Here is a 24,826-nt window from a genome sequence, read left to right as displayed (position 1 = left end):
CTGCAACGATTCACTTAACCGCTGTGGCAAGAAAGGTCATAAAACGGGGCAAAATCCACTTAACTGTCTTGCTTAGCAACATAAATTTGGGCTCAGTTATGGCCATAAGTTGAGGACTAACTGTAGGGTTCTTCTCTTGATTGCCAATACCATCCAAGAGCCATGCAAAGTGTGTAATTCTGTTAGGCTTTGTTACCGGATAAGAATGAGAGAGTCTGTTTCATCTCAGACTAGTTTTACGCCTACTGAAGGATGGGTAGATATCATTTCTACTCTGTGATGATGAAAAATTCTTTCAGGAGTTCTTGGTGCTCTCTGAGCTTGGTGGTTTTCTTGCAGGCCTTTTATTATCCAAACTAGGTAACCTCATCAGTGCTAGTAAGGTGTGGGGTTTGCTCTCAGCTTATATTCTAGTGGCTTACAACTGACAGTGTTGTTGGGGTCAGTCTTAGAGGTTCTTTGCTTGGGCTTTTTTTACTATTAGCATCAGTCCAACAATCAAGAAGTAAACACAACCAAGATGATTATGGGACTGGAGACTAAAACATATGACGAATGGTTGCAGGAACTGGGCATGGCTGTTCTAGTGAAGAGAAGGACCAGGAGAGACAGGATAGCTGTCTTCCAATATTTGAGGGGCTACCACAGAGTGGAGGGGGTCAAGCTATTTTCCAAAGCATCCAAAGGCCAGACAAGGAATAATAGATGGAAACTGAACAAGGGGAGATTCAACCTAGAAATAAGGAGAAATTTCCTTATGAACAATCAACCAGTGAAAGAGAAGTTGCCTTCAGAAGTTGTGGGAGCTTCAAGAAGAGACTGGTGTAGGGTCTCCTGCTTGGGCGGGGGGGGGGTTGAACTAGATGACCTACCACAGGGGTGTCCAAACTTGTCCAAACTTGGCAACTTTAAGACTTGTGGACTTCAACTCCCAGAATTCCCCAGCCAGCTCTGCAGAGCTGGCTGGGGAATTCTGGGAGTTGAAGTCCACAAGTCTTAAAGTTGCCAAGTTTGGACACCCCTGACCTACCAGGTCCCTTTCAACTCTATTAATCTGTATTTAATACCCCAATTGAGGAACTGCCAAACAAGCTGACAGTAAGCAGCCCAAGCAACGAACCTCTTAAGACCAACTCCTCCAGTGGGTTATAGGGCAAGCCACTAGTATATAAGATGGGTGCAAACCCACCCTCTTTTAGCACTGTTGATGTTACCTGTTTGGGGTAATGGAAGGTCTGCAAGAAAACCACCAAGCTAGGAGAGCACCAAGCACCCCTCATTTCAATCTTGAGCTACAAATATTCTCCTTTATTTAAAAGCTCTTTGCTTCCCCACCCTCCATTTCCGCCTCACCATCAGGTTGGTAGTGCTGACTGATTCGAGGCGAATAGCAAGACCTGGCAAAGTTAGGCCATATTCCTTTGCTCTTTATCAAAAGCAAACAAACTCAACCAGGAAGCAAGAAAGGAAACATACTTTGGAGCTAACTGATGTACGATAAGTATTCAAACACATTCTAGAACTTTAATTTAAAAAAAAAGAAGGTTAAACATATTTATTGCTTTGTTCTTCCCAACTGCCTGCCCAGTAACAGTTTAATGATGCCCTGTTCCGATAGGAGCTCATGACACTTAAATTGGCCCTTCTCCATAGGTGAAGTTATAAGAGCAAATCTTTACACAAAATGTGAGTGATACACTCTTTAAATGCCTCGTCCTCACATGACACCAGAGCCATGTCAGCCTCCTAAGATAGTCCAGACAGGAAACACAACAAGATGAACTAATTCAAACTTCTTATAAGAATATGAACAGAAACTTGCAAGCCTGAAAGTACAAATCTCCCACTGTCTCTTTTTACCACCCGGTTACTTATGGTAGATTCTTTCTTGAGTTTCTTTCTTGCCCATTACTCATTTGTGGGCTCCTCTCCCATTTATCTGATTATTTCCTGGGCAGCTTCTCTTCCTTCCATCTTCCAAGGGCATTCTCACATGCCATTACAAACTAATAGCTGTCTTCACAGTTATAGGTAGAATCCGAACACTCTGGCACGGAGCCTGGTGCAGGATAAGTATGGGAAGGCAAAAAATGACTTGTGTTCTCCGGGGCTCAGCCGATAACAGGTGTGGGATTAGCAGGGTAGGAAAAAGCTGTTTGCCTGCAAGAACCATCGGAGATATTTGGCAGGGGCAATCGCACTTTAGGCTGTCAGTGCATACATACATCTTTTTAATATCCCCCCACTTTAAATTAACCACATACAGTGGTATCTCAGTACTTGTCCTTAATTGGTTCCGTAGAGTACTAAAAAGGACAAATACCAAACAAACCATGTGACCTTTTGTTTCGGTCAGGAAGGACTTCCTATCTGCCCCTTTTCCAATGTCAGCAACATTTCCAGCATGGTTGACTTCCTGTCCACCCTCTGTGGCTGTCCCTCACTTCCTTTTACGGTGACCATCCCAGCATGGCTGACTGCTTGCCCACTCTCTGCAGTTGACCCCCACTTCCTTTTGCAGGGCCTCAAGTACCAAACAAACAATGAGTAGTACCAGGACAAGTTTTTCATGTCAAAATGCGCCGAGTACCAAATTCAATGAGTTTCAAAGCAATCTAGTACCCAGGTACCATTGTATTGAGAAATGTACTGTGCCAGGCCTTTTCCTCTTTTTAGTGGGTTCATATTTTTAAAAGAAAGCGTTGTGAAAATCTAGGGGACTTTCAGAGATTACAAAGTTTGTGGATATTCTGAAAGTGAAAAAGCCCGTCCTGTATCAGTTTGTCTGTTAGCGAGCATTGGCACATGCAGTTTCTACATCAGCAGCTTTAAAGTTGTGATAATTGGAGAACTGAGAAATAATTATTCTTATAGCAGCTTGGGAAGTGTTGAATTAGAATATATGGTAACCACAGGTTGGCTTTATCCATAATGCTAAGCCATAAGTTGTTGACCCACAGTTGGCTGCATTCATATACCATATTAAACCAGAAACCATGACTTTCAAATTATTCCGGTTTCCTTGCCTTAAGGAAAATATAATTGGTGTGTATGGGCAGCCTGTGAAGCCCAGATAGAAGCTTTCTAATAAGGGTCCATGAAGCAATCATGACCAGCTTAAGAGGAAGAGGAGGAGGGCGAGCACCGGGGTCTCATTACATCTCAGGGTCATTCAGGGTATGGGGGACCATGCCAGCCTGCCCACTCTCATATCCTGTAATTCATTGTTTGTTATACCACAGCATATTTTGGGATGCTTCCTCAGTGCTCTAAAATAGCAACAGACTCTTCTTTTGCTCATGCATTTGTAGAGTTCCAACTTATTCCAAGCTTATGCATAGCAGGTGAGCTGGAAGGGTCTCCCCCTTCCCAAAATGCAGGCGGTTCTCTGCCCAAATAGTTTGGGAGCTGAAATCCCCCTCCCCTATTTTCCACCTTCATGGTATATCCTTTTTTACCTCTCTTTTGGCTCATTTCATTTGTTTAATCCTTTTCCTGGCATTCGTTCATTCCATGCATGCTATCCACGCTGGCCGGAAAGGCAGCAGCTTTAATTGGGACTATGAGCAGTTCCTGCAACGGGACGTTGTGGCTCAGTGGCTAAGACGCCGAGTTTGTTGATCAGCAAGATCACCAGTTCGGTGGTTCGAATCCCTAGCACCGCCTAACGGAGTGGGCTCCCGTTACTTGTCCCAGCTTCTGCCAACCTAGCAGTTCAAAAGCAATAAACACAAGTAGAAAAATAGGAACCACCTTTGGTGGGAAGGTAACAGTGTTCCATGCACATTCGGCATTTAGTCATGCCAGCCACATGACCATGGAGACATCTTCAGACAGTGCTGGCTCTTCAGCTTTGAAACGGAGATGAGCCCTGCCCCCTGGAGTCGGGAAGGACTAGCACATATGTGAGGGGAACCTTTACTTTTACCTATGAGCAGTTATTGAAAAAAATTAGAGCAGAACATTTGCATTACCGTATATGCAGAGACTACAGGTTCGATTCCTGGCATCTCTGAGTAGAGCCTAGAAACACACCGATCTGAAATCCGACCATCCACCAAATAGGTTGTACAAGACAATCAGTGACTGGTTTGGTTTTAGCTTAGCCAGAAGGGGGAATATACCTACATTCGCTTAGTGTTCTCTTTGAATGCAGGCAGTGAGGATGATACCAAGTGAATGGCCGGATTAATTGCCAGTATTCTTCTACACCAGGGGTATCAAACTCGGTTTCATTGAGGGCCACCTCAGGGTTGTGTTTGACCTTGGGAGGCCGGGGTGGGCATGGCCAGCTCGACGTCACTCATGTCGGGGGCGCCTGTGGCGGCCCAAGCACTCTGCCAGCAAAAACGGGCTCCCGAGCTCCGTATTCAACTGTCACGGCCTACTGTAACCCTCTGCCAGTGAAAATGGAGCTTGGGAGAGCCACACACAGTCCCCCAAGCTCCATTTTCAGTGGCAGAGGCACTGCAGGCCAGTCATTTGCTGTTTCTAGGGTAGTCCCATGGGCCAGATCTAAGGACCCCATGGGCTGGATCCAGCCCCCGGGCCTTGAGTTTGACACCCCTGTTCTACACCTTTGTTGAAAAGAGCAACCCAAATAAATGAGCTACTTGCTACTGGTGAAGCGGTAGTGGGAATTTTGAGTAGTTCAGAGAACTAGCAAATACCACCTCTGGCTGGCCCTGCCCCCAATCTATTCACTTCCTCCCGAGTCCCAGCTGATCAGCTGGGTCTTCTTTTGTTGCCTGCTCAGGAGAATGGAGCTGGAAAGCAGGTTAGTGGGGTGGTGAGGGAATGGGGATGTTGAAGTATCCTTCCCCTGGATTGGGGAGGGAATGGGGATTCAGCCAAGAGTCTGCTAATTTGATCCAGGGTGACTATTCCCCCCCCCCAGTTAATTCCTTTATAGAAGGACCAGGGTTGGCTCCTTCAGTGATGACTGTGAGGCCAAGAGCTTGTTAAGGGTTTAAAAAAAATGTTTTCATGTGCTATTTGCTGGCCAGAGTTAGATTTGCAACATGGGTGGCCCTATAAATGGATTAATATCTAAATAAATGAAAATAAGAGCAGGTGAGGTTAACAGCCATGGGGATGCTGTACAATAAGGACACACTGGCACCAACTGCTTCTCACTCCGAAAAATCGGCAGCTCTTAATTAGTTACACTGTAAAATTGAGAGAATGAGGAGTAGAATCTGAACTTTGGAACTGCTGTAGACATGACTTGAATACTTGAACTGGTTGGGTTGGCTTCCTGCTTTATTAAGGGTTTTTCTAGTATTGTATCCGCAGTGACAATCTCAGCACAGCTGTGTCCTTGACTCTCTGGCTGCCAGCCTTCTGGTGGGAATATCATCTGGGGATGCCTGACAGTGACCGTGTGAATCTCCTGTCTGTGCATATTTGATTTTTAGTATCTCCAACTTAAAATTTATTTATCTATTTAATAGGTAGGAAAAAATGCTTTAAAAAGCGGGGGGGGGGGCCTTCTGACGGTCGTGCGCGCGATCGTAGGAAGCTCTTTTTTTCACTTTTTAAAGCATTTTTTTCCTGCCGGTTTGGTCGAACAGGCAGGAAAAAAGTGCTTTAAGAAGTGAAAAAAAGGTTCCCACAATTGCATGGCACAGCTGAACCTTTTTTTTCACTTCTTAAAGCATTTTTTTTACTAACGATTCCGGCGAATAATGTAGTAAAAAATGCTTACTTTTTTTTAAATAGTTGACCACGCCCACCCAGTCACATGACACCCCAGCAAGCCACGCCCAGAGAACCGGTGGCAAAAAAAAATTACATTTCACCACTGGTACAAGGTAATAGCTATTAGTATAGACATGGACATTATCGCATGAGATTGGTACACATAGATGGATATCCTTCTGGATACCCGGTTGTCCATGGATGACCATGTGACAGCCGTGGCCAGGGGGGCGTTCCACCAGGTTCGCCTGGTGCGCCAATTGCGTCCCCTATTGGACCAGAGCGCCCTTCGCACAGTCACTCATGCGCTTGTGACGTCCCGGCTAGACTACTGTAACGCTCTCTACATGGGGCTCCCCTTGAGATGCACCCGAAGGCTACAGCTGGTTCAGAATGCGGCCGCCCGGGCAGTCTCGGGAGTCTCTAGCTACTCCCACGTAACACCTCTCCTACGTGGGCTACACTGGCTACCTGTGGCTTTTCAGGTGCGCTTCAAGGTGTTGACCATCATTTTTAAGGCACTCCATGGCACAGGACCTAGTTATTTGCGGGATCGTATCCTGCCCCATACATCCCTCCGGCCGATTCGCTCACACAGAGAGGGACTCCTCCGGGTGCCGTCCACTAGGCTGTGCCAGCGGACGACGCCTAGGGGAAGGGCCTTCTCTGTGATGGGCCCGACCCTCTGGAATGACCTCCCCCCCCGACATTAGAATGACTACGGATCTCCGTTCCTTCCGTCAGAAACTTAAAACCCACCTATTCCAGCTAGCCGGCTTGGCCTAATTCCACCTATCCCACCTCAGTCCTATTTCTAAATTTTTTAAGATTGGTTTTAAGGTCTGTTTTTTAATTTTTATAAATTGTACAGGGGCTGTTTAATCTGATTTTTACTTATGTGTTTGATTGTTTATATGTTTTAAATTTATGCCTGTACACCGCCCCAAGTCCCTCCGGGGAGAGGGGGCGGTCTAGAAATTTAATAAATTATTATTATTATTATTATAAATAAGTATAACATGGCCATGAACACATAAAATGAATACATATCAATGGGGACAGTTATTTTATCTCAGATCACAAACTTTGCTTGAAATTACAAGCAGGACACTAAACCACCTGGGGAAAAAAGGGTATTTATTTCCAGTGGCTAGGTTAAGTGTGGATGGCTTGGTTTCCTCATCCGGTGGAAATGTTTTGTTTTATGATGGAGCAAATAGCTCCAAGAAAAGTTAATCCTGACCCGTTTGGGGTTTATTTATTAATCCCGCAAGACCAGATGGCTGTGTGTTTTGGGCAGGATACAGCCCCTGTTTCTTCAAGCTCTTTGCCTAGACTTTGAACCTTTCCAAAACTTCAGTTCTCTTATACACCTGCCAATATAAATACTTTAATAATGAATTCACTAAAAGCAAATAATCAGTATTTTAAATAACAGACACAAGAGCCTGAAGAACAGCCTTATTGATCTGTTTGTTACAGCAATGTTTAATATGCTTCTTGGTTCAAATAAAGGAAAAAATGTTTTTAAATTTGAGATAAATGTTTTTAAATCTAAGAAACAGAGGAAGCTATGCTCATGATATGCTAATCTATATGCATAAAAATGGCTCTGTGTGTGTGTATGTTCCAGCATAACTATGGAACGCCTTGAGCAATTTCAACCAAACGTGGTACACAGATGACTTACCCACTGGGGAAGAAAATACTGTGGGGGTAAGACACCCCGCAGTGTGTGTGTTCTGTTAAGATACAACCTGTTGTGCCTTAAAATGGCTTCTACTGTACTGCCGTAAAATGGCTTCTACTGTACAGTGGAAGTTGCCATGATAACAGCTTCACAGTACTCCACAAAGGGGCTCTGTCTGGTAAGGGGGAAAATCCAACATTAGAAATGATGTTTGGTCCAGACATTTTGCCCATATAAATAAATACCCAGGCTATTGGCTAGTTGTATTTAAAATACAGGTAGTCTTTGGTTTGTGACCATTCATTTAGTGACCATTCAAAGTTACAGTGACACATGCAGCATTCCTAAGGCCACATGATCAAAATCTGGGTCCTTGTCCATTAGCATGTATTTATGACAGTTGCTGGGCTTATGCGATCTCCATTTGCAACCTTCCCAGCTGGCTTCTGACAAGCCAAGTCAATGGGAGAAGCCAATTCGCTTATTAACCGCAAGATTCACTTAACAACTGCAGGGATTTGCTTAATAACTGTGGGAAAAAGGTCGTAAAATGGGACCAAACTCACTTAACAGCTGCCTTGCTTAGCAGTGGAAATGTTGGGCCGAATTTATTTATTTATTTATTTCTTAGCGCTTATAGACCGCCCCCTCTCCCGAAAGGGACTCGGGGCGGTGTACAGTCCATATCAAAAATACATCATAAATAACTATAAAATTTAAACAATTAAAATTATTAAGTAGATAGATACATAAATAAGAGGAGGATAAAAAGATATACAGAACTGTACTGCTAAGTAAATAATTTAAAATGTACAAAATTTAAAACCCCAATATCCTATAAAATTAAGTTTAAAAGAACAATCCCCCTAAAAAACCAGTAAGAAATATGTATGCCAGGAGGTAGACGTTAAAATTATGCCAGGCCAGCCAGTCGGAACAGGTGTGTCTTCAATTTCTGTCGGAAGGAGCGGAAGTCAGTGGTGGTTCTAATGTCGGGGGGGAGGTCATTCCAGAGGGTTGGGCCCATCACAGAGAAGGCCCTACTCCTTGGTGTCGCCCGTTGGCATTGCCTAGTGGACGGCACCAGGAGAAGCCCCTCCCTGTGAGAGCGAATTGGCCGCAGGGATGTGTGTGGGAGGATGCGATCCCGCAGGTAACTAGGCCCTATGCCATGGAGCGCTTTAAAGATGGTGGTCAAAACCTTGAAACGCACCCGAAAGACCACAGGCAGCCAGTGCAGCTCGCGCAGGAGCGGTGTTACGTGGGAGTACCTGGTACTCCCCATGACTGCCCGCGCGACTGCGTTCTGGACTAGCTGCAGTCTTCGGGCGCGTCCCAAGGGAAGCCCCATGTAGAGAGCATTACAGTAGTCCAGGCGAGACGTCACCAGTGCATGAGTGACCTTGTGTAGGGCATCCCGGTCCAGAAGGGGGCGCAATTGGCGCACCAGGCGAACCTGGTGGAACGCCCCCCTTGCCTCGGCTGCCACATGGTCGTCCATTGACAGCCGGGCATCTAGGAGGACGCCCAAATTGCGCGCCCATTCCACAGGGGGCAATTGTTCGCCCCCTATGGCCAGCGTTGGAGTCAGCTGACTGAACCGAGGTGCCGGTAGCCACAGCCACTCAGTCTTGGAGGGGTTGAGTTTGAGTCTGTTGTCCCCCATCCAGACCCCGACGGCTTCCAAACACCGGGACATCACTTCGACAGCCTCGCTGGGGTGGTTTGGGGTTGAAACGTACAGCTGAGTATCATCAGCGTACAGTGGTCATAAGTCGAGGAATACGGTGTTTTTGGTGTTGCAGTACTGCAGGTTCAGTGTGTGGGATTGACAAAGTCTGTGGGTGTATTCTGAGCCAATGTTTAGGGCAGGATATATTTATGGGGAGTCCTTGGTGCTCTCTGAGCTTGCAGACATTTCATTACCCAAACTAGGGAACAATGCCAGATGCACTGATGACGTTACCTAGTTTGGTAATGAAACATTTGCGAGAAAGGACCCCTTATTTCAACCCTGCGTTACAGATATTCTTCTTTATAAGCATTTTTTATAATTTGGAGAGTGTAACAGATTAACAGAGTTGGAAGGGACCCTGGAGGTCTTCTAGTCCAACCCTCTGCTTAGGCAGGAAACCCTACAGCACTTCAGACAAGTGGTTGTCCAATCTCTTCTTAAAAACTTCCAGTGTTGGAGCATTCACAACTTCTGGAAGCAAGTTGTTCCACTGATTAATGGTTCTAACTGTCAGGAAATTTCTCCTCAGTTCTAAGTTGCTTACTTCCTTGATGAGTTTCCACCCATTGCTTCTTGTCCTGCCCTCAGGTGCTTCGGAGAATAGCTTGACTCCCTCTTCTTTGTGGCAGCCCCTGAGATATTGGAAGACTGCTATCATGTCTCCCCTGGTCCTTCTTTTCATAAACCATTTGGCAATAAATGTAGCCTAAAAGGCACTGACACTTTCAAGATCTCCTTTCTCTGGTTTTGATTGTATATTGGTACCTGTCCTAATCTGAAAGGGCTTGGTTCAAAGACCTCCAGGAGAATACGCTTGAGCTCCTTCAATGTTCTCCTTGCAGCAATCCCTGCCCCCCTTAAAGAACAGACCAGTGCAAAGAGCAAAACTCATTCTCCCTCCCTCCCTGCCTCCCCCCCTCACACACACACAAATACCACATGCCGCAACTATAACATTGACCTTGATGCATACTTCCTCTGTAATGTGTATCCGTTTTGTGCTGCTGCAATTGTCAGAGGGTTTCCTAAAGAGCTCTGGGCAATGTGTTTGGAACAAGCTAAAAATCTTCCTCTACAGATCCCTAAGCCTCCCTTACTTTATGTGGAGTTGTTTTTAGAAATTCATTCCTCACATAAATTGAACTCTTTTGGTCTGCCCTTGTGCCCCTGTGGACCAACACTTAACAAAAACTGCTGTGCTTTGCACATGACATAATACAACCTAATATCTCGGTCTCCAGGGACATTTGAATGTAGCTTGATTCCTCTAGGTCTGTGTGCAGCGTAAAATGCTTTTTTTTTTAAACATTTACAGGGATCGGCTTTCTTTGCATGGGCAGGATTGAGAGTTCTGCTTCGGTGTAGGTTTTAATGAGTTTCGGATCCTCATTCATGGGCCTGTTCACTTGCTGTGGATCAAATTGTATTTATGCTGTTGAAATACGCTTCCAGGTTGATGCAAGATGTCAAAACAGTTGCATGAGGATATGCCCCAAAGCAGAACTTAAACCGATCAACCTAGTTAAACGTGTTTAAAATGGCTTCGCAAACAAGTCACTAAAACCTATGCCCAAATATGTTTGTTGATTTCCTGTCTGTTTTCGACAGACATGAACACTGGGCCCTATGTAACAAAATGGAATTCAATGTAGAGACAGGTCAGATCTTACATTTAGGTAAGAAAAACCAAAGGTACACATAAAAACTGGGTGAAACCAGGGTTAACAGCAGCAACTATGAGCGGGCTCTTGGGAGTCCTAGTGGACAACCAGTTAAATATGAACCAGAAGTCTGCAGTGGCAGCCAAAAAAGCCAATGCAATCCTAAGTTGCATTAACAGAAGGATACAATCAAGATCAAGGGAGGTACTAATACTCTATAAAGCCCTAGTAAGACCACACCTAGAGTACTGCATTCAGTTTTGGTCACCACACTATAAAAAAGATGTTGAGATTCTAGAAAAAATGCAGAGGAGAGTGACCAGGTTGATTATGGGACTGGAGACTAAAACATATGACGAACGGTTACAGGAACTGGCCATGGCTAGTCTAGTGAAGAGAAGGACCGGGGGGAGACATGATACCAGTGTTCCAATATTTGAGGGGCTGCCACTGAGAGGAAGGGGTCCAGCTATTTTCCAAAGCACCTGAAGGCCAGACAAGGAATAACGGATGGAAACTGACCAAGGAGAGATTCAACCTAGAAATGAGGAGGAACTTTCTGACAGTGAGAACAATCAACCCATGGAACAGCCTTTGGAAGTTGTGGGAGGTCCATCACTTGAGACTTTTTTTTAATAAAGATTTTTATTTTTGAATAAACACAAACAGACAAAACACACACACACACACACAAACAAAAACCACAAAACCATCTTCCATTACAAATTGTAGAAAGTGTGTTGATTGGTTACAAAAACTTCCGTACATCCCTTCCACAGTCATCACCTACAATTCATATCAAATCATATATATTCTAAATCAAGGATATTTATATATATTACTATCATCATACCTCAACCTTCATTTTGACTATAATTGTTTTTACGTCCTTTTATATAAAATATTCCAAATTTAAAGCAAGACCACATAATGGCATTTCATTTGCTCTTCCCAATATCATCCAGTAACATTACATCTTTATAACATTTTCTTTATAAAAATTGGTTATATTTAGTAACAGAGTTTCTAAACCTCCTTTCGTAGTCACCATTTGCAATTTATATCAAATTTCCTCTTATCAAACCAATATATATATATATGCATTACATCATTATCAATCAATTATTTAACTGTATCCATTATCACTTCATTTTATATATGATGCTCTAAATTTAACGAATCACTTGAGACTTTCAAGAAGAGATTGGACTGGCATCTGTCAGAAACGGTGTAGGGTTTCCTGTTTGAGCGGGGGGGGGGGGGGTTAGACATATAGAGGACCTATAAAGTCCCTTCCAACTCTGTTAATCTATATCTGCAAAAATTCTATATGATTCTGTCTTGCCATAGGAGATCAAGCATTTGTTAAGCCTGGGGTGTCCAACATTAGCAAATTTTAAGACCAGTGGACATCAACTCCCCATCAAAATTCCCCAGCCAACTTCCAGAATCCCTCTCCATAATGAAGAATGCTGGGAACTGCTGATGGACCTCATCAGCATCTAGAGGTGCCCCTTCAGCACTAGTGAAATGCAGGTAGTCCTCAACTTATGACCTCGAGTGAGCCCAATGTTTCCATTGCTGAGCAAAACATTTGTTAGGTGCGTTTTGCCCCATTTTACGACCTTGCCGTAGTTGTTAAATAAATCACTGCAGTTGTTTAAGTTAGTAACACCTTTGTTACTTGACTTTGGCTTCCCTACTGCCTTTTCTCGTCAGAAGGTTGCAAAAGGGGATTGATCACATGATCCCAGGGCACTGCAGCTAATCACATGATACAAATGCATGGCAGTTGCCAAGTGCCTTAAGTTTTGGTCACATGATTACGATCACGTAACCGCTGAAAGTATGAAAAACGGTCATAGGTCACAGGTTTTTCAATGATGTTGTAACTGATCGGTCACTCAATGAATTGTTGCAAGTCGAGAACTACCTGTGCTAAGTACAGTATTCAGGACTAAGTTGGGCTTGCCGCTATAAACTCAAGACAGTTCATGAATTGTTTCCTTGGGACCTTGATTACACCCACAATTTGGGCAAAGTAAAACACGTTGTTATCTCTTTAGAGCTGTGATGGTGAACCTATGGCATGGGTGCCCGAGGTGGCACACAGAGCCTTTTCTGTGGGCACGTACGTCGTCGCCAGCTGCTTCTGGGTTCCATCAAACGCATGTGCAAGCCGGACAGCTTGTCCAGTGCATGCACGCGGCAGGCAGCTGCTCTTTGGGTTCCATTGCGCACATGTGCATCGACCAGCTGGTGTTCACACAACGGAACCCGGAAGAGGAGCTGCCTGCACATGTACACCAGCCAGCTGCTCTCTTCCAGGTTCTGGTGCTCCGGGCTGTGCGCTCCAGTTTCAGCACTGCTATAGAGTCTCAAAGTTTAAACTAGAGATGGGCAACTTATGGATTGAATATAGCCCCTTCATTTGGAGCCCCATCTATCTTCCTATGGCCTACTGCTTAAAATTGGCAATGCAATTCCCTCCTGCTTTCAGGCTGGAAAAAAGAGTAAGCAAATCTTCATAAAGATTTTGGACACTTAAAACATCCTTTGCAATCTTTTAGTTGCTGGAAAAAAATGATTCCACATTTGTCTATAAGCTTCTTAAGTTCTCCACAGACTTTAGGACCGACTGCACCTCTGGTTTTGTAGCATTGGCTTTTAAGGTTTAGTTCAACAGTGGGGCAATACATATTCCCTATTTTGGAGTTGCAGGACTTTGTGTATTTATATACTTCTAAAACACTGCCTGTTTAGAACCTTCACTGGCCAAAACAGTGCATCCTAGGGCAACAATTTTTGAATCAACATACATCAGTTGGGTTATTTTGAAGAATTCATCCAAAATCCAGGACCCATGACTGCTATGGGATTGAAGTTTGGCAAAGTTGCGGCTACTTTAATTATCACCATGCCATCACACCACTGTAATCAGCCGCAATGTTATCATCATTTCCAATACTCCCTGCCAGCTTCCCATAAGGAAAGTCAGTGGGGAAGCCCACAGGAAATCAAAAGTCATTCCTCACTGTTTTTTTGCCTGCTCACGTTTCTGTTTCTGTTTCTCTGTGTAAGTAACGAATTTTTTCCTGAAACAATGTCCCAATGAGTTTCGGGATGTCTAATGTTCATTAGGAGGTTAATTTTTCCTTCTTCTTTTCTCTACAGAAGAAAAGGTGTGTTTGTTTTTTAAAAAAATTCCACTACTGTGCAACTTTAGAATTAGAGGAATCTAAAGGGAAAACTTTCCATTATTTCTTCTTCTTTCACTAACACCTCCAGCCGTCTTATACATGCTTACTGAAATGAATATTAGAGTCCCGCAGTGTTTTAACAAATTTACTGAAGCATAATTCTGGGAGATGGCTTATTAGCAGCACGCAGCACAGAGAGGTAAGCCAATATAGAGCTAACCACACAAAGGTGTGTGGTTTTTGTTTCAGAATACTTCAAAGCAACTGGAAATTTCCCTTACATTTCTAAAAGTGATTTTTATATATAATTTTCTCTTAAATCTTTTTTTAAAATATCAGCAGAATGAAACCAATATAAATTTCAAATTGAAGAAAAGGGCAGAGAAAAATAATGAGAAAGTGAAAAAGAAAGAAAGAAAGAAAAAAGAAAAAGTAATAAGTAACTTCCAATTTTAAGATATGTTTAGAAGTACATTTATATTTTACACAGTTCCTAAGGTTATATTATAATTTCCTTCTTTCCTTAATTTACCGTCCTTACCATCAAATCCATACATCACCAGTTCATTTTATCCTTGTTTCAAGAAAAAGTCCATAAGGCGGTTCCAGTCATTAATATAGTTGTGGGTCTTTCTTTAAGCAAACAATTTTGCCATTGCTGCTAGTTTTGCCATCTTCACCAGCCATTCCTCCATTGTGGGTATTGTGGAATCTTTCTGCACTTTTTATCCCATATAGCAGGGGTGTCCAAACTTGGGAACTTTAAGACTTGTGGACTTCAACTCCCAGAATTCCCCATGGCTGGCTGGGGAATTCTGGGAGTTGAAGTCCACAAGTCTTAAAGTTCCCAAGTTTGGACACCCCTGCCATATAGTAATCTTGCAGTGGTATCTTGGTACTCAAGTTTCAAAACTGGTCAAGTTTGGTACCCAATGCATTTTGACATGAAAATATTGTCCCAGTACTCAGCGTTTGTTTAGTACTCAATGCGTTGCGATAGGAAGAGGGGGAGGCTGTGGAGAACAGACAGGAAGTTGGCCATGCTGGGAAGATTGCTGCAAAAGGAAGCTGGGTGCAACCATAGAAGGCAGACAGGAAGTCGGCCATGCTGGGAAGGTCACTGACCAAAGGGACCGATAGGAAGTCCTTCCTGACCGAAACAAAAGGTCTCATAGTCACATGGTTGGTTTGGTACTCATCCTTTTTAGGATTCGTTGCACTTTGTGGAACCAATTAACAACGTGTACCAAGATACCAATGCATATAAAAATAATAGGCTTATGTATAATTCTAGCAATACAGAAATTAACAGCCAATTGCCTTACATTTCATTTCCCATTGAGTACAGGTAGTAGCCCATGACAACTATTCATTTAATGACTATTCAAAGTTACAATGACACTGAAAATAGTGACTCACACTTCTGACCACTGCAGCATCCCCACAGCCACACAATCAAACTTCGGTTGCTTGGCGATGGTTGCAGCGTCCTGCATCCTGGATTGTCATTTGCAACCTTCCTAGGGAGCTTCTGAGAAGCAAAATCAATGGGGGAAGCCAGGTTCACTTAGCAGTCACGCAATTCACTTAACAACTGTTGTTGTTGTTAGTTGCAAAGTCGTTTCCGACCCATAGTGATTTGTGACTCCATGGAGAATGTTCCTCCAGGCCTTCCTGTCCTCTACCATCCTCTGGAGTCCGTTTAAGCTCTTGCCTACTGCTTCGGTGACTCCATCCAGCCACCTCATTCTCTGTCGTCCCCTCCTTCTTTTGCCTCAGTCTTTCCCAGCATGAGGCTCTTCTCCAGGGAGTCCTTCTTCCTTCTCATTAGGTGGCCAAAGTATTTGAGTTTCCTCTTCAGGATCTGGCCTTCTAAAGAGCAGTCAGGGTTGATCTCCTCTAGGACTGGCTGGTTTGATAGCCTTGCAGTCGAAGGGACTCACAGGAATCTTCTCCAACACCATAGTTCAAAGGCCTCCATTCTTTGGCGCTCAACCTTCTTTCTGGTCCAACCTTCACAGCCATACATTGCAACTGGGAAAACCATAGCCTTGACTATATGCACTTTTGTTGGCAGGGTGATGTCTCTTCTTTTTAGCATGCTGTCTAGATTTGCCATCGCTTTCCTCCCCAGGAGCAAGCCTCTTTTAATTTCTTGGCTGCAGTCCCCATCTGCGGTGATCTTGGAGCCCAGGAAAATAAAATATGTCAACAACTGTAGCGATTTGCTTAACAACCATGGCAAAAAAGGTTGCAAAATGGGGCATGGCTCACTTAACAACTGTCTTGCTTAGCAACAGAGACTTTGGGGCTTGATTGTGGTCTTAAGTCGAGGATGGCCTGTATGTAATTATTACCTGACAGGATAATTAGAGGAGCAACCAATTAAACAATTGGAAAAACTCTACATTCATATTAACTGCACTTAATTAATTTAATTTAATTTGAATCACATTTCAATACATCAGATTTAGCTTTCAATTTAGTCCCACCCTTGGCTGAAGTACAGTTCTGCTTTTCGGTTTGTAAACATTGCACCCGGCACTAAGAAAATTCCACTTCCAGTCTTTGGAATTGCAGGCTTCAGGAGTTCTTTCTTTTCTGTTGACAGGAACAAGGATTTGATGAAAAAGTTACATAAACATCAGGGAGGGCAAAGTATCAGTTTCTGCAGAGATTGCACTTTACTCTAACAAGCTCAGGTTAAAGGTAAAGGTTCCCATCGCACATATGTGCTAGTCATTCCCAACTCTAGGGGGCACTGCTCATCTCCATTTCAAAGCTGAAGAGCCAGCGCTGTCCGAAGATGTCTCCGAGGTCATGTGGCCGGCATGACTAAATGCCAAATGGGCACAGAATGCTGTTACCTTCCCACCAAAGGTGGTTCCTATTTTTCTACTTGCATTTTTACGTGCTTTCGAACTGCTAGGTTGGCAGAAGGGGACGAGTAACGGGAGCTCACTCTGTTATGTGGTGCTAGGGATTCAAACCGCCGAATTCCTGACCTTGTCAATCAGACAAGCTCAGCGTCTTAGCCACTGAGTCCCTAGAAGCTCAGGTTAATCGCATATACATTAGGATAAAGAAAAAAATAAGAACCCCAGTCCACAGAGAGGGTAGATTGAAGAATGGTGGCCAGGATGTAGGTGGTCTAATAAATAAAAGAAATCATTGATGTTAAAACAAGATTTGGTGATGTTGAAGGAAAAGTGAAACCAGCTGCTGCTTGCCTGTGGCTTTGGCATTCTTGTGAATATATTGCTTTACTGCTCCCTGAGGATATCAATGTTTAACTTGATTTTATTTAAGCCTTATTACCTTTTATTCCAACAACATGGGACAGAAGAAAAACTTGCATGGAAGGGAGAGGGCCATGATGGTGAACCTGGCATGCGTGCCACAGGTGTCACGCAGAGCCATATCTGAGGGCATGCAAGGCGTTGCCCTATATCAGCTACAGTAAGCACATGCGCTCTGGCCAGCTGATTTTCAGCCTTCCAGTGGGTGGGGGAGGATATTTTCACCCTCCCCAGGCTTCAGGAAAGCCTCCGGAGCCTAGAGAGGGCGAAAAACAGGTCCAATGGGCCAACCGGAAGTTTATTCCCGAACTTCCGTTTAGGCCAGGGGTGTCCAAACTTGAGAACTTTAAGACTTGTGGACTTCAACTCCCAGAATTCCCCAGCCAGCATGGCTGGCTGGGGAATTCTGGGAGTTGAAGTCCACAAGTCTTAAAGTTCCCAAGTTTGGACACCCCTGGTTTAGGCCGTTGGACCATTTGTCACCCTCCTCAGGCTCCGGAGGCTGGGGTGGTCGGTGCATGTACGCGCAGGTGGGTGGACACGCACACGCGCACACGATAGCGCGCATGCACACAATTTTGGCTCACCTTTAGAAAAAGGTTACCCATCACTGGCCCAGCCTGTCCCTTTCAAGCGATCAAATGTCTGTGTGTTGTGTTAGGAACTCGGCAGCAAACATTGAAGCTTCCTTTTGCATTTCACTGACCTTGGTTGTCCCCCCCCCCCCCCCTTCCTGAAGCAGGTTCAGAAGGCGGAAAGAAAAGCTCATGTTAAAATGGCACACATCCTAATGCCATAGAATTTCCCTTCCCCTCCCCACAACTTCTCACAGCTGAGAATAGGCTTCCTGCCCTTCCCTTGAACTGGCATGACAGTCGGTTAGTCTCGGATAGGTTTCAGGCTATAAAACTGACTTGCAGCAAAAGGAGATGAATATGTGGGACTATTGTTCAGGATGCCTGCAAACCATATCTTCTTTCAGGATGTCCCATTCCATGCATATGCTATCTATCTATCTATCTATCTATCTATCTATCTATCTATCTATCTATCTATCTATCTATCTATCTATCCTCTATCCTCTATCCTCTATCTCTATCATCTATCTATCTATCTATCTATCTATCTATCTATCTATCTATCATCTATCTATCTCTATCTATCTATCTATCTATCTATCTATCTATCTATCTATCTATCTATCATCTATCTATCATCTATCTATCTCTATCTTTCTTTCTTTCTATCCTTCTTTCTTTCTCTCTTTCTCTTTCTCTTCTTCCTTCCTTTGCTCTGATTTTTTTTCTCTTTCTTTCTCTTTCTCCCCCTTTCTCTTTTTCTCACATTCATAGACACCTCAGAAACACTTCCTGAATACTTTTCACAGGTTGGTCAGTTGACATTCTGTACCCATTAGGCTTGTACTTGTTTCATGGGTACAGAATGTTGAATGACAACTAGCTGATCTATTTTGAGGGTAACTCACTCCTTCTTTTCAGTGTTTGAAATAGTAATAGCACTTAGATTTACATGCCACTCCACAGTGCTTTATAGCCCCCTCTAAGCAGTTTACAGAGTCAGCAAGTTGTCTCCAACAGTCTGGGTCCTCATTGTACCGACCTCGGAAAGATGGAAGGCTGAGTCAATCTTGAGCAGCTCAGAATCAAATTCCTGGCATGAGCAGTGAGCTAGCCTGCAGTTCTGCATTCTAACCATTGCGCCACCACGGCTCATGCTTCTAGCAGTGCTTCTAGAAACATTAGAGTCTCCCTACCTTTCCTTCTGATTAATGAGCGTTGCTACTTTCATGGCTGCATCCCTAGAATGGATTTAGTATGAATATTTTGGATAAGAATAGGATAAGTAGTTTTCCGAAGACCTCATCCAATCTGGCTCAATGGGCATGAGATCCTCAGAGTAGCAAATCAGGCAGCTCAAGTAGACAGACTCTAATACAGGTAGTCCTTGACTTACAACCATTTGTTTAGCAACTGTTCAAAGTTAACAATGCCACTGAAAAAAGTGACTTATGACCAGTCTTCCCACTTAACAATCGTCATAGCATCCCGGGGTCAGAATTTGGGTGCTCGGCAACTGACAAGTATTTACAACATTTGCAGCATCACTGGGTCATGTGATCACCATTCATGACCTTCCCAGCTGGCTTCTGACAACAAAAATCAAGGAGAGAAGCTGGATTCACTTAATGACTGTGCGATTCACTTAACATCTGCATTTCATAGCCATGGAAAGTCTACTCCCAATTGTGGTTGTAAGTCAAAGATTTGAAGCCAGAATAACTCTCTCAGCTAACCTTTGGCAATGCAGATGTGCACACTGATGAGGAACTACAATCCTCCATTGGATCTCTGCCAAGGCAAGATACAATGGCTGCATCCATATCTAGCAATGAACCAGACTGTTTAACTTAGTGAATTAAGTTGGGAATTAGCATTGTGCTAATGCATTCTAGCCTACTATTGAAATAACTGCTAAACAAGCCAGAGAGAATTAGCTCAGTGCAAAAACAAGATGGATTCATAATATTTTTGTTGCTTTAAGAATCCTACCTTGCTGCAGCTTAGCAATAATTCTAGATCTGGAAAGCACATTAAACTGTTCTTGGCCATTTCTGTTTTGTTTACCTGCTCACACGCAGCAAGAACTTTAGTGTGGTGCCGTCTCGCTTGTTCTTATTTTCATTCACTGCATCAAATTTGGGGCTTCCAGTAGTTGTCTGATTTTTTTCTGAAGTTGGCAGTTCAAACCAGGGACAGGTAAAACACGACATTTCTACAGAAAGAACTTGAACTATGGATGTTTTCTTTGGGCTTGGAGCCAAAAAAGAATTAGGTACTTAAGATAGCTTGGTTTTTCTTAATGCTGCGCCCCTTGCTAATGGATGCTTGGCTCTTTCGCTTTGCAGAATGGACAGGCAGCTCCAGAGGAGAGAAAACAGACTTTGCCAAAGGTAAGACTCCAGATGTAAAAAAAAATAATAATTCTGCTCTCTATAGCACAATATTTCCTGCTCAATGCATTTGGCCTGGGTTTGCTTCTCTAGTAAGGTTAAATCAAATGTACCATCCATATTTTTTTCTAATGTTTATGTTTTAATAGATATCTGTATTACATTGTTTTATTAATGATGTTATTTTAATTGGTGGTTGGGAGCTACCCAGAGCTCGATATAAGGTGGGTGGCTACATAAATATTTTAAATAAATAAATATATTTTGGAGGTCCAGTTTCCATCGGCAGATGAGAAAAGGACAAAGTAGTTTCGTTATTGGGATGGGGGGGGGGAGTGGGAGATACACTATATTGCCAAAAGCATTTGCTCACCTGCCTTTACGAACTTACAGTATTTCACCTGTGATTATGTCTTCCCGACTGAATTGCTGTTAGAATTGTTTTCCCCTTTGGATTCGTTGTTGAGTCACTGACACTGCATTCGTGCCCATAATGTGGCTAGATATTTCCTTAGTCTACTCCATGCTTCATTCGTTTTTATTATCCTACAGATGCATATCAGTTATAACGTGACTTCTCCAAATTAATGACTTTTTTCATTATTCTTTGTGCTAATTATCGTTAGTCTGGATTTAATCAGACTGATTTTCATTTATCTGTTCTGTATTAATGTGAGTATTGGGTAGAGAATTTGTAACAACATCCATTAGACATCAGTCAGCAGAGACCTGAAGCATGCGGCATGTCCATATGGGAATGCATGGGGCAGGCAGAGGTTGAGGGGATCAGGTAGTCCTGCAAGTAGCTCGGTTCTATGGTATCTAAAGCTTTAAAGGCAATAACCAGGAAACTTGAATTGCACCCGAATATCTATTGGGAGCCAATATAAGTTCATATGCGAGTAAAGGCAGGTGAGCGAATACTTTTGGCAATATAGTTTAGTTTCCCAAACGTTGGTTTAAAAGATGCTAACTTTTTTTTCAACCTTGATTGGAGGGAAGCAAAAACAATATTGTATATCCATGATGGCGAACCTATGGCATGCTTGCTGGAAGTGACACCCAGAGCCATCTCTCCGGGCAAACGAGCCGTTGCCCATTGCTCTTCCGGGTTATGACATGCTGGCCAGCTGGTTTTCATGCACGCGGGAGTGCTGGAAGTGCTGGAAACCGGAAGAGGAGGTGCCTGGTGTTCATGCATACGCAGAGATGATCTTCCAGTTTTTGGCACACACATGTGGACTGGCCAGCCAGACTTCCAGTTTCTGGTGTGCATGCACACGTGATGACCAGGCACATGTACACGCGGGTACCGGAAGATCATCTTCGTAGTTCACGCATGAGCACCGGGCGACTGCTCTTCCAGTTTCTGGCACGTGTGTACACGGTCCCATTTCAACATCCGGTGCTGAAAAGGTTCGCCAACATTGCTCTTTATGTACCAAAAGATCCTATTTCCTCATCTATGCAGATAGTTCTCATCTTACAACAGTTCATTTAGTGACTGTTTAAGGCAGGGGTGTCCAAACTTGGGAACTTTAAGACTTGTGGACTTCAACTCCCAGAATTCCCCAGCCAGCATGGCTGGCTGGGGAATTCTGGGCATTGAAGTCCACAAGTCTTAAAGTTCCCAAGTTTGGACACCCCTGGTTTAAGGTGATGATATCTTTTTTCCCCCTCTAGACTGGCCAATCCCAAATCCTGCAACCATTCTTCATATATTTTAGTCTCCATGCCTTTAATCGCCTTAGTTGCTCTTCTCTGCAATTTGGACCAGAATTTTCAATGCTAAACAAGATGGTTGCTAAGTGAGTTTAGCGGTCGTTTAGCGAATCATAGGGTTACTAAGCAAATCTGGCTTCCCATTGACATTGCATGTCTGAAGCCAGATGGGGAAGGTCTCAAATGGCACTCACATGACCCCAGGACACTGCAATGGTCATATAAACACATGTTGGTTGCCAAATACCTGAATTTTGACCACGTGACTATGAGGAAGCTGCAACAGTTGTAAGTGTAGCTTGGAATGATTGCTAAACGAATGTTTGTAAATCGGTGGTTCTCAACCTTCCCAATGCCGCAACCCTTTAATATAGTTCCTCATGTTGTGGTGACCCCCAACCATCAAATTGGTGTCTCGGTTCCTAAGACCATGGAAAATATGTGTTTTCCGATGGTCTTAGGCGACCCCTGTGAAAGGGTCGTTCGACCCCCCTAAGGGGTCCCGACTCACAGGTTGAGAACCACTGTTGTAAATCAAGGACTACCTGCACACTGTTTCTCAATCTTAGAAACTTTTAAGTTGTGTGGACATCAACCCAGAACTCCCCAGCCAGCATGTTTAAGAGCAGGACAAGAAGCAATGGCTGGAAGCTAACCAAAGAGAGAAGCAAAGATGGAATTAAGGAGAAGCCTCCTAACAGTGAGGACAATTAACCAGTAGAACAGCTTTGCCTCCAGAAATCGTGGGTGTAACTCCATCACTGGAGGTTTTTAAGAAACTAGACTATCTGAAATAGTATAGGTTCTCCTGCTTGAGCAGGGGGCTGGACTAGAAGACCTCCAAGGTCCCTTCCAACTCTGATTCTTCTATTTACAATACAATAGTAGAGTTGGAAGGGACCTTGGAGGTCTTCTAGTCCAACCCCCTGCCTAGGCAGGAAACCCTATACCGTTTCAGACAAATGGCTATCCAGCATCTTCTTAAAGACTTCCAGTGTTGGGCCATTCTCAACTTCTGGAGGCAAGCTGTTCCACTGATTAATTGTTCTAACTGTCAGGAAATTTCTCCTCAGTTCTAAGTTGCTTCTCTCCTTGATTAGTTTCCACCCATTGCTTCTTGTTCTACCCTCAGGTGCCTTGAAGAATAATTTGACTCCCTCTTCTTTGTGGCAACCCCTGAGATATTGGAACAATGCTATCATGTCTCCCCTAGTCCTTCTTTCTATTAAACTAGACATACCCAGTTCCTGCAACCGTTCATATGTTTTAGTCTCCGGTCCCCTAATCATCTTTGTTGCTCTTCTCTGCACTCTTTCTAGAGTCTCCACATCTTTTTTACATCGTGGCGACCAGAACTGAATGCCGTATTCCAAGTGTGGCCTTACCAAGGCATTATAAAGTGGTATTCTTCACATTTCCGCGTCCCATCCCATCCCATCCCATCCTTCTAATTCCTGGGAGTTGAAGTCCATACATCTTAAAGTTGCCAAAGTTGAGAAACACTGCTGTGGTACATAAACAACTCTACTTGCCCTCCCCCCCCACCCTGCAGCAGCTGTGCACTTTATCCCAACAAAAGTAAGATTTGAATGTTGATGCGCCCATCCAAAAGATGCACGGCCATCTGTTTTTCACCAGGAATTTGTTACTAAAACCTGCCTGTCTTGTCTGCAACTCCTTCTCTTCCCCATCAATATTGTCAGGGTTATTAAAAATGGCTTTTCTTTTGAGAAATTCTATTCTACGGATTCTGGATGTTGCAAGACTCCACCGGCCTTTACAAATACTTTCATTTCCCTTGTAAAGGTTGCTTCACCCCTTTGTTCTAAAATAAGAAAACGGTAGGATCAACTGCGCTTCTGATCCGTGGAGAGAAACAGAGGCAGCTTATCTTGCTGGATGACAGAGCAAGGATGATCAATGAGATTTTGAAGATTAGAGCAGGGACATCCTGGGCAGGGGCTTTATGAAATGACTCAAGCCCGCTTTTTTTTACCTATATGGCACGTGTAAATGGAAAAAGAACTTCCCCGTGACATCCCTGGATTAGAGTAGTATAGTTAAAATGCCATTGTTTAACGAAAGTTGAAGAGTGACTATTCTATATATATAAAAATGGCTGTTTGTCTGTGTGTTCCAGCATAACTCTGGAATGCCTCAAACAATTTCAACCAAACTTGGTACACAGATGACTTACTCTCTGGAAAAAAAATACTGTGGGGGTAAGACACCCCTAACACCCCTCGGGGTGTGTGTGTGTTCTGTTAAGATACAGCCTGTTGTGCCTTCAAATGGCTTCTTCCGTAAAATGGCTTCTACCGTACAGCGCAATGGAGTTGTCATGGTAACATCTTCACAGTACTCCACAAGGGGGCGCCCTCTGGTAAGGGGGAAAATCCAACATTAGAAATTAGGTTTGGTTCGGACATTTGCCCCCTATAAATAAATACCCGGGCAAGGCCCGGTTTATCGTCTAATATTCTATATTTATTCTACATTGATTTATTCTACATTTATTTCCCCCAACCATTTCACATGTGATGATAGTCTTCTCTTCAGGATTTAGACTTGTGCTGTGTGTATGGGGGAGGGAGTGCTTGTATTTTTTTGTGAAGCTTTAGTTGCACAATGTGGACTGTCGCCTTGATTTTTTTGACAAATCCCCTCCCCCCATCCAGCAGGTTCCCTCCATGAAGCCTTAGTGAATTTCTGCCGAACAGAGGAAGCGTAGCAAATTATACCAAGCATGGGCATCAACTTCCAAGATATTTTTTAAAAAAAAAATGTTCATTTTATTCTGCTTACCTTTTAAAAATGCAGCGAACAAAAATGATGCTTTTTTTTTAAA

The 24,826-nt window shown here is 43.5% G+C and overlaps 1 protein-coding gene across 3 annotated transcripts in view; it reads left to right on the top strand.

The window, feature by feature from the left end:
* The window catches only part of RPS6KA1 (ribosomal protein S6 kinase A1), a 127,871-nt gene that overhangs the window by 4,395 nt on the left and 98,650 nt on the right, over positions 1 to 24,826 (top strand). For 2 of the 3 annotated variants that reach the window (XM_081961921.1, XM_081961918.1), the window contains exon 2: positions 20,212 to 20,256. The exons of the other annotated variant lie outside the window; for it this stretch is intronic. In XM_081961921.1, coding sequence (XP_081818047.1) covers positions 20,212 to 20,256 — 45 coding nt within the window. The remainder of the gene's footprint in view (positions 1 to 20,211; positions 20,257 to 24,826) is intronic. 3 annotated transcript variants of the gene reach the window in all.

The sequence above is a fragment of the Natrix helvetica genome (genome assembly GCF_964273705.1).
Source record: "Natrix helvetica genome assembly, chromosome: 9".
Classification (NCBI taxonomy): domain Eukaryota; kingdom Metazoa; phylum Chordata; class Lepidosauria; order Squamata; family Natricidae; genus Natrix; species Natrix helvetica.
Note: the sequence above shows the minus strand (reverse complement) of the source record. Positions and strands in the feature narration are given on the sequence as shown.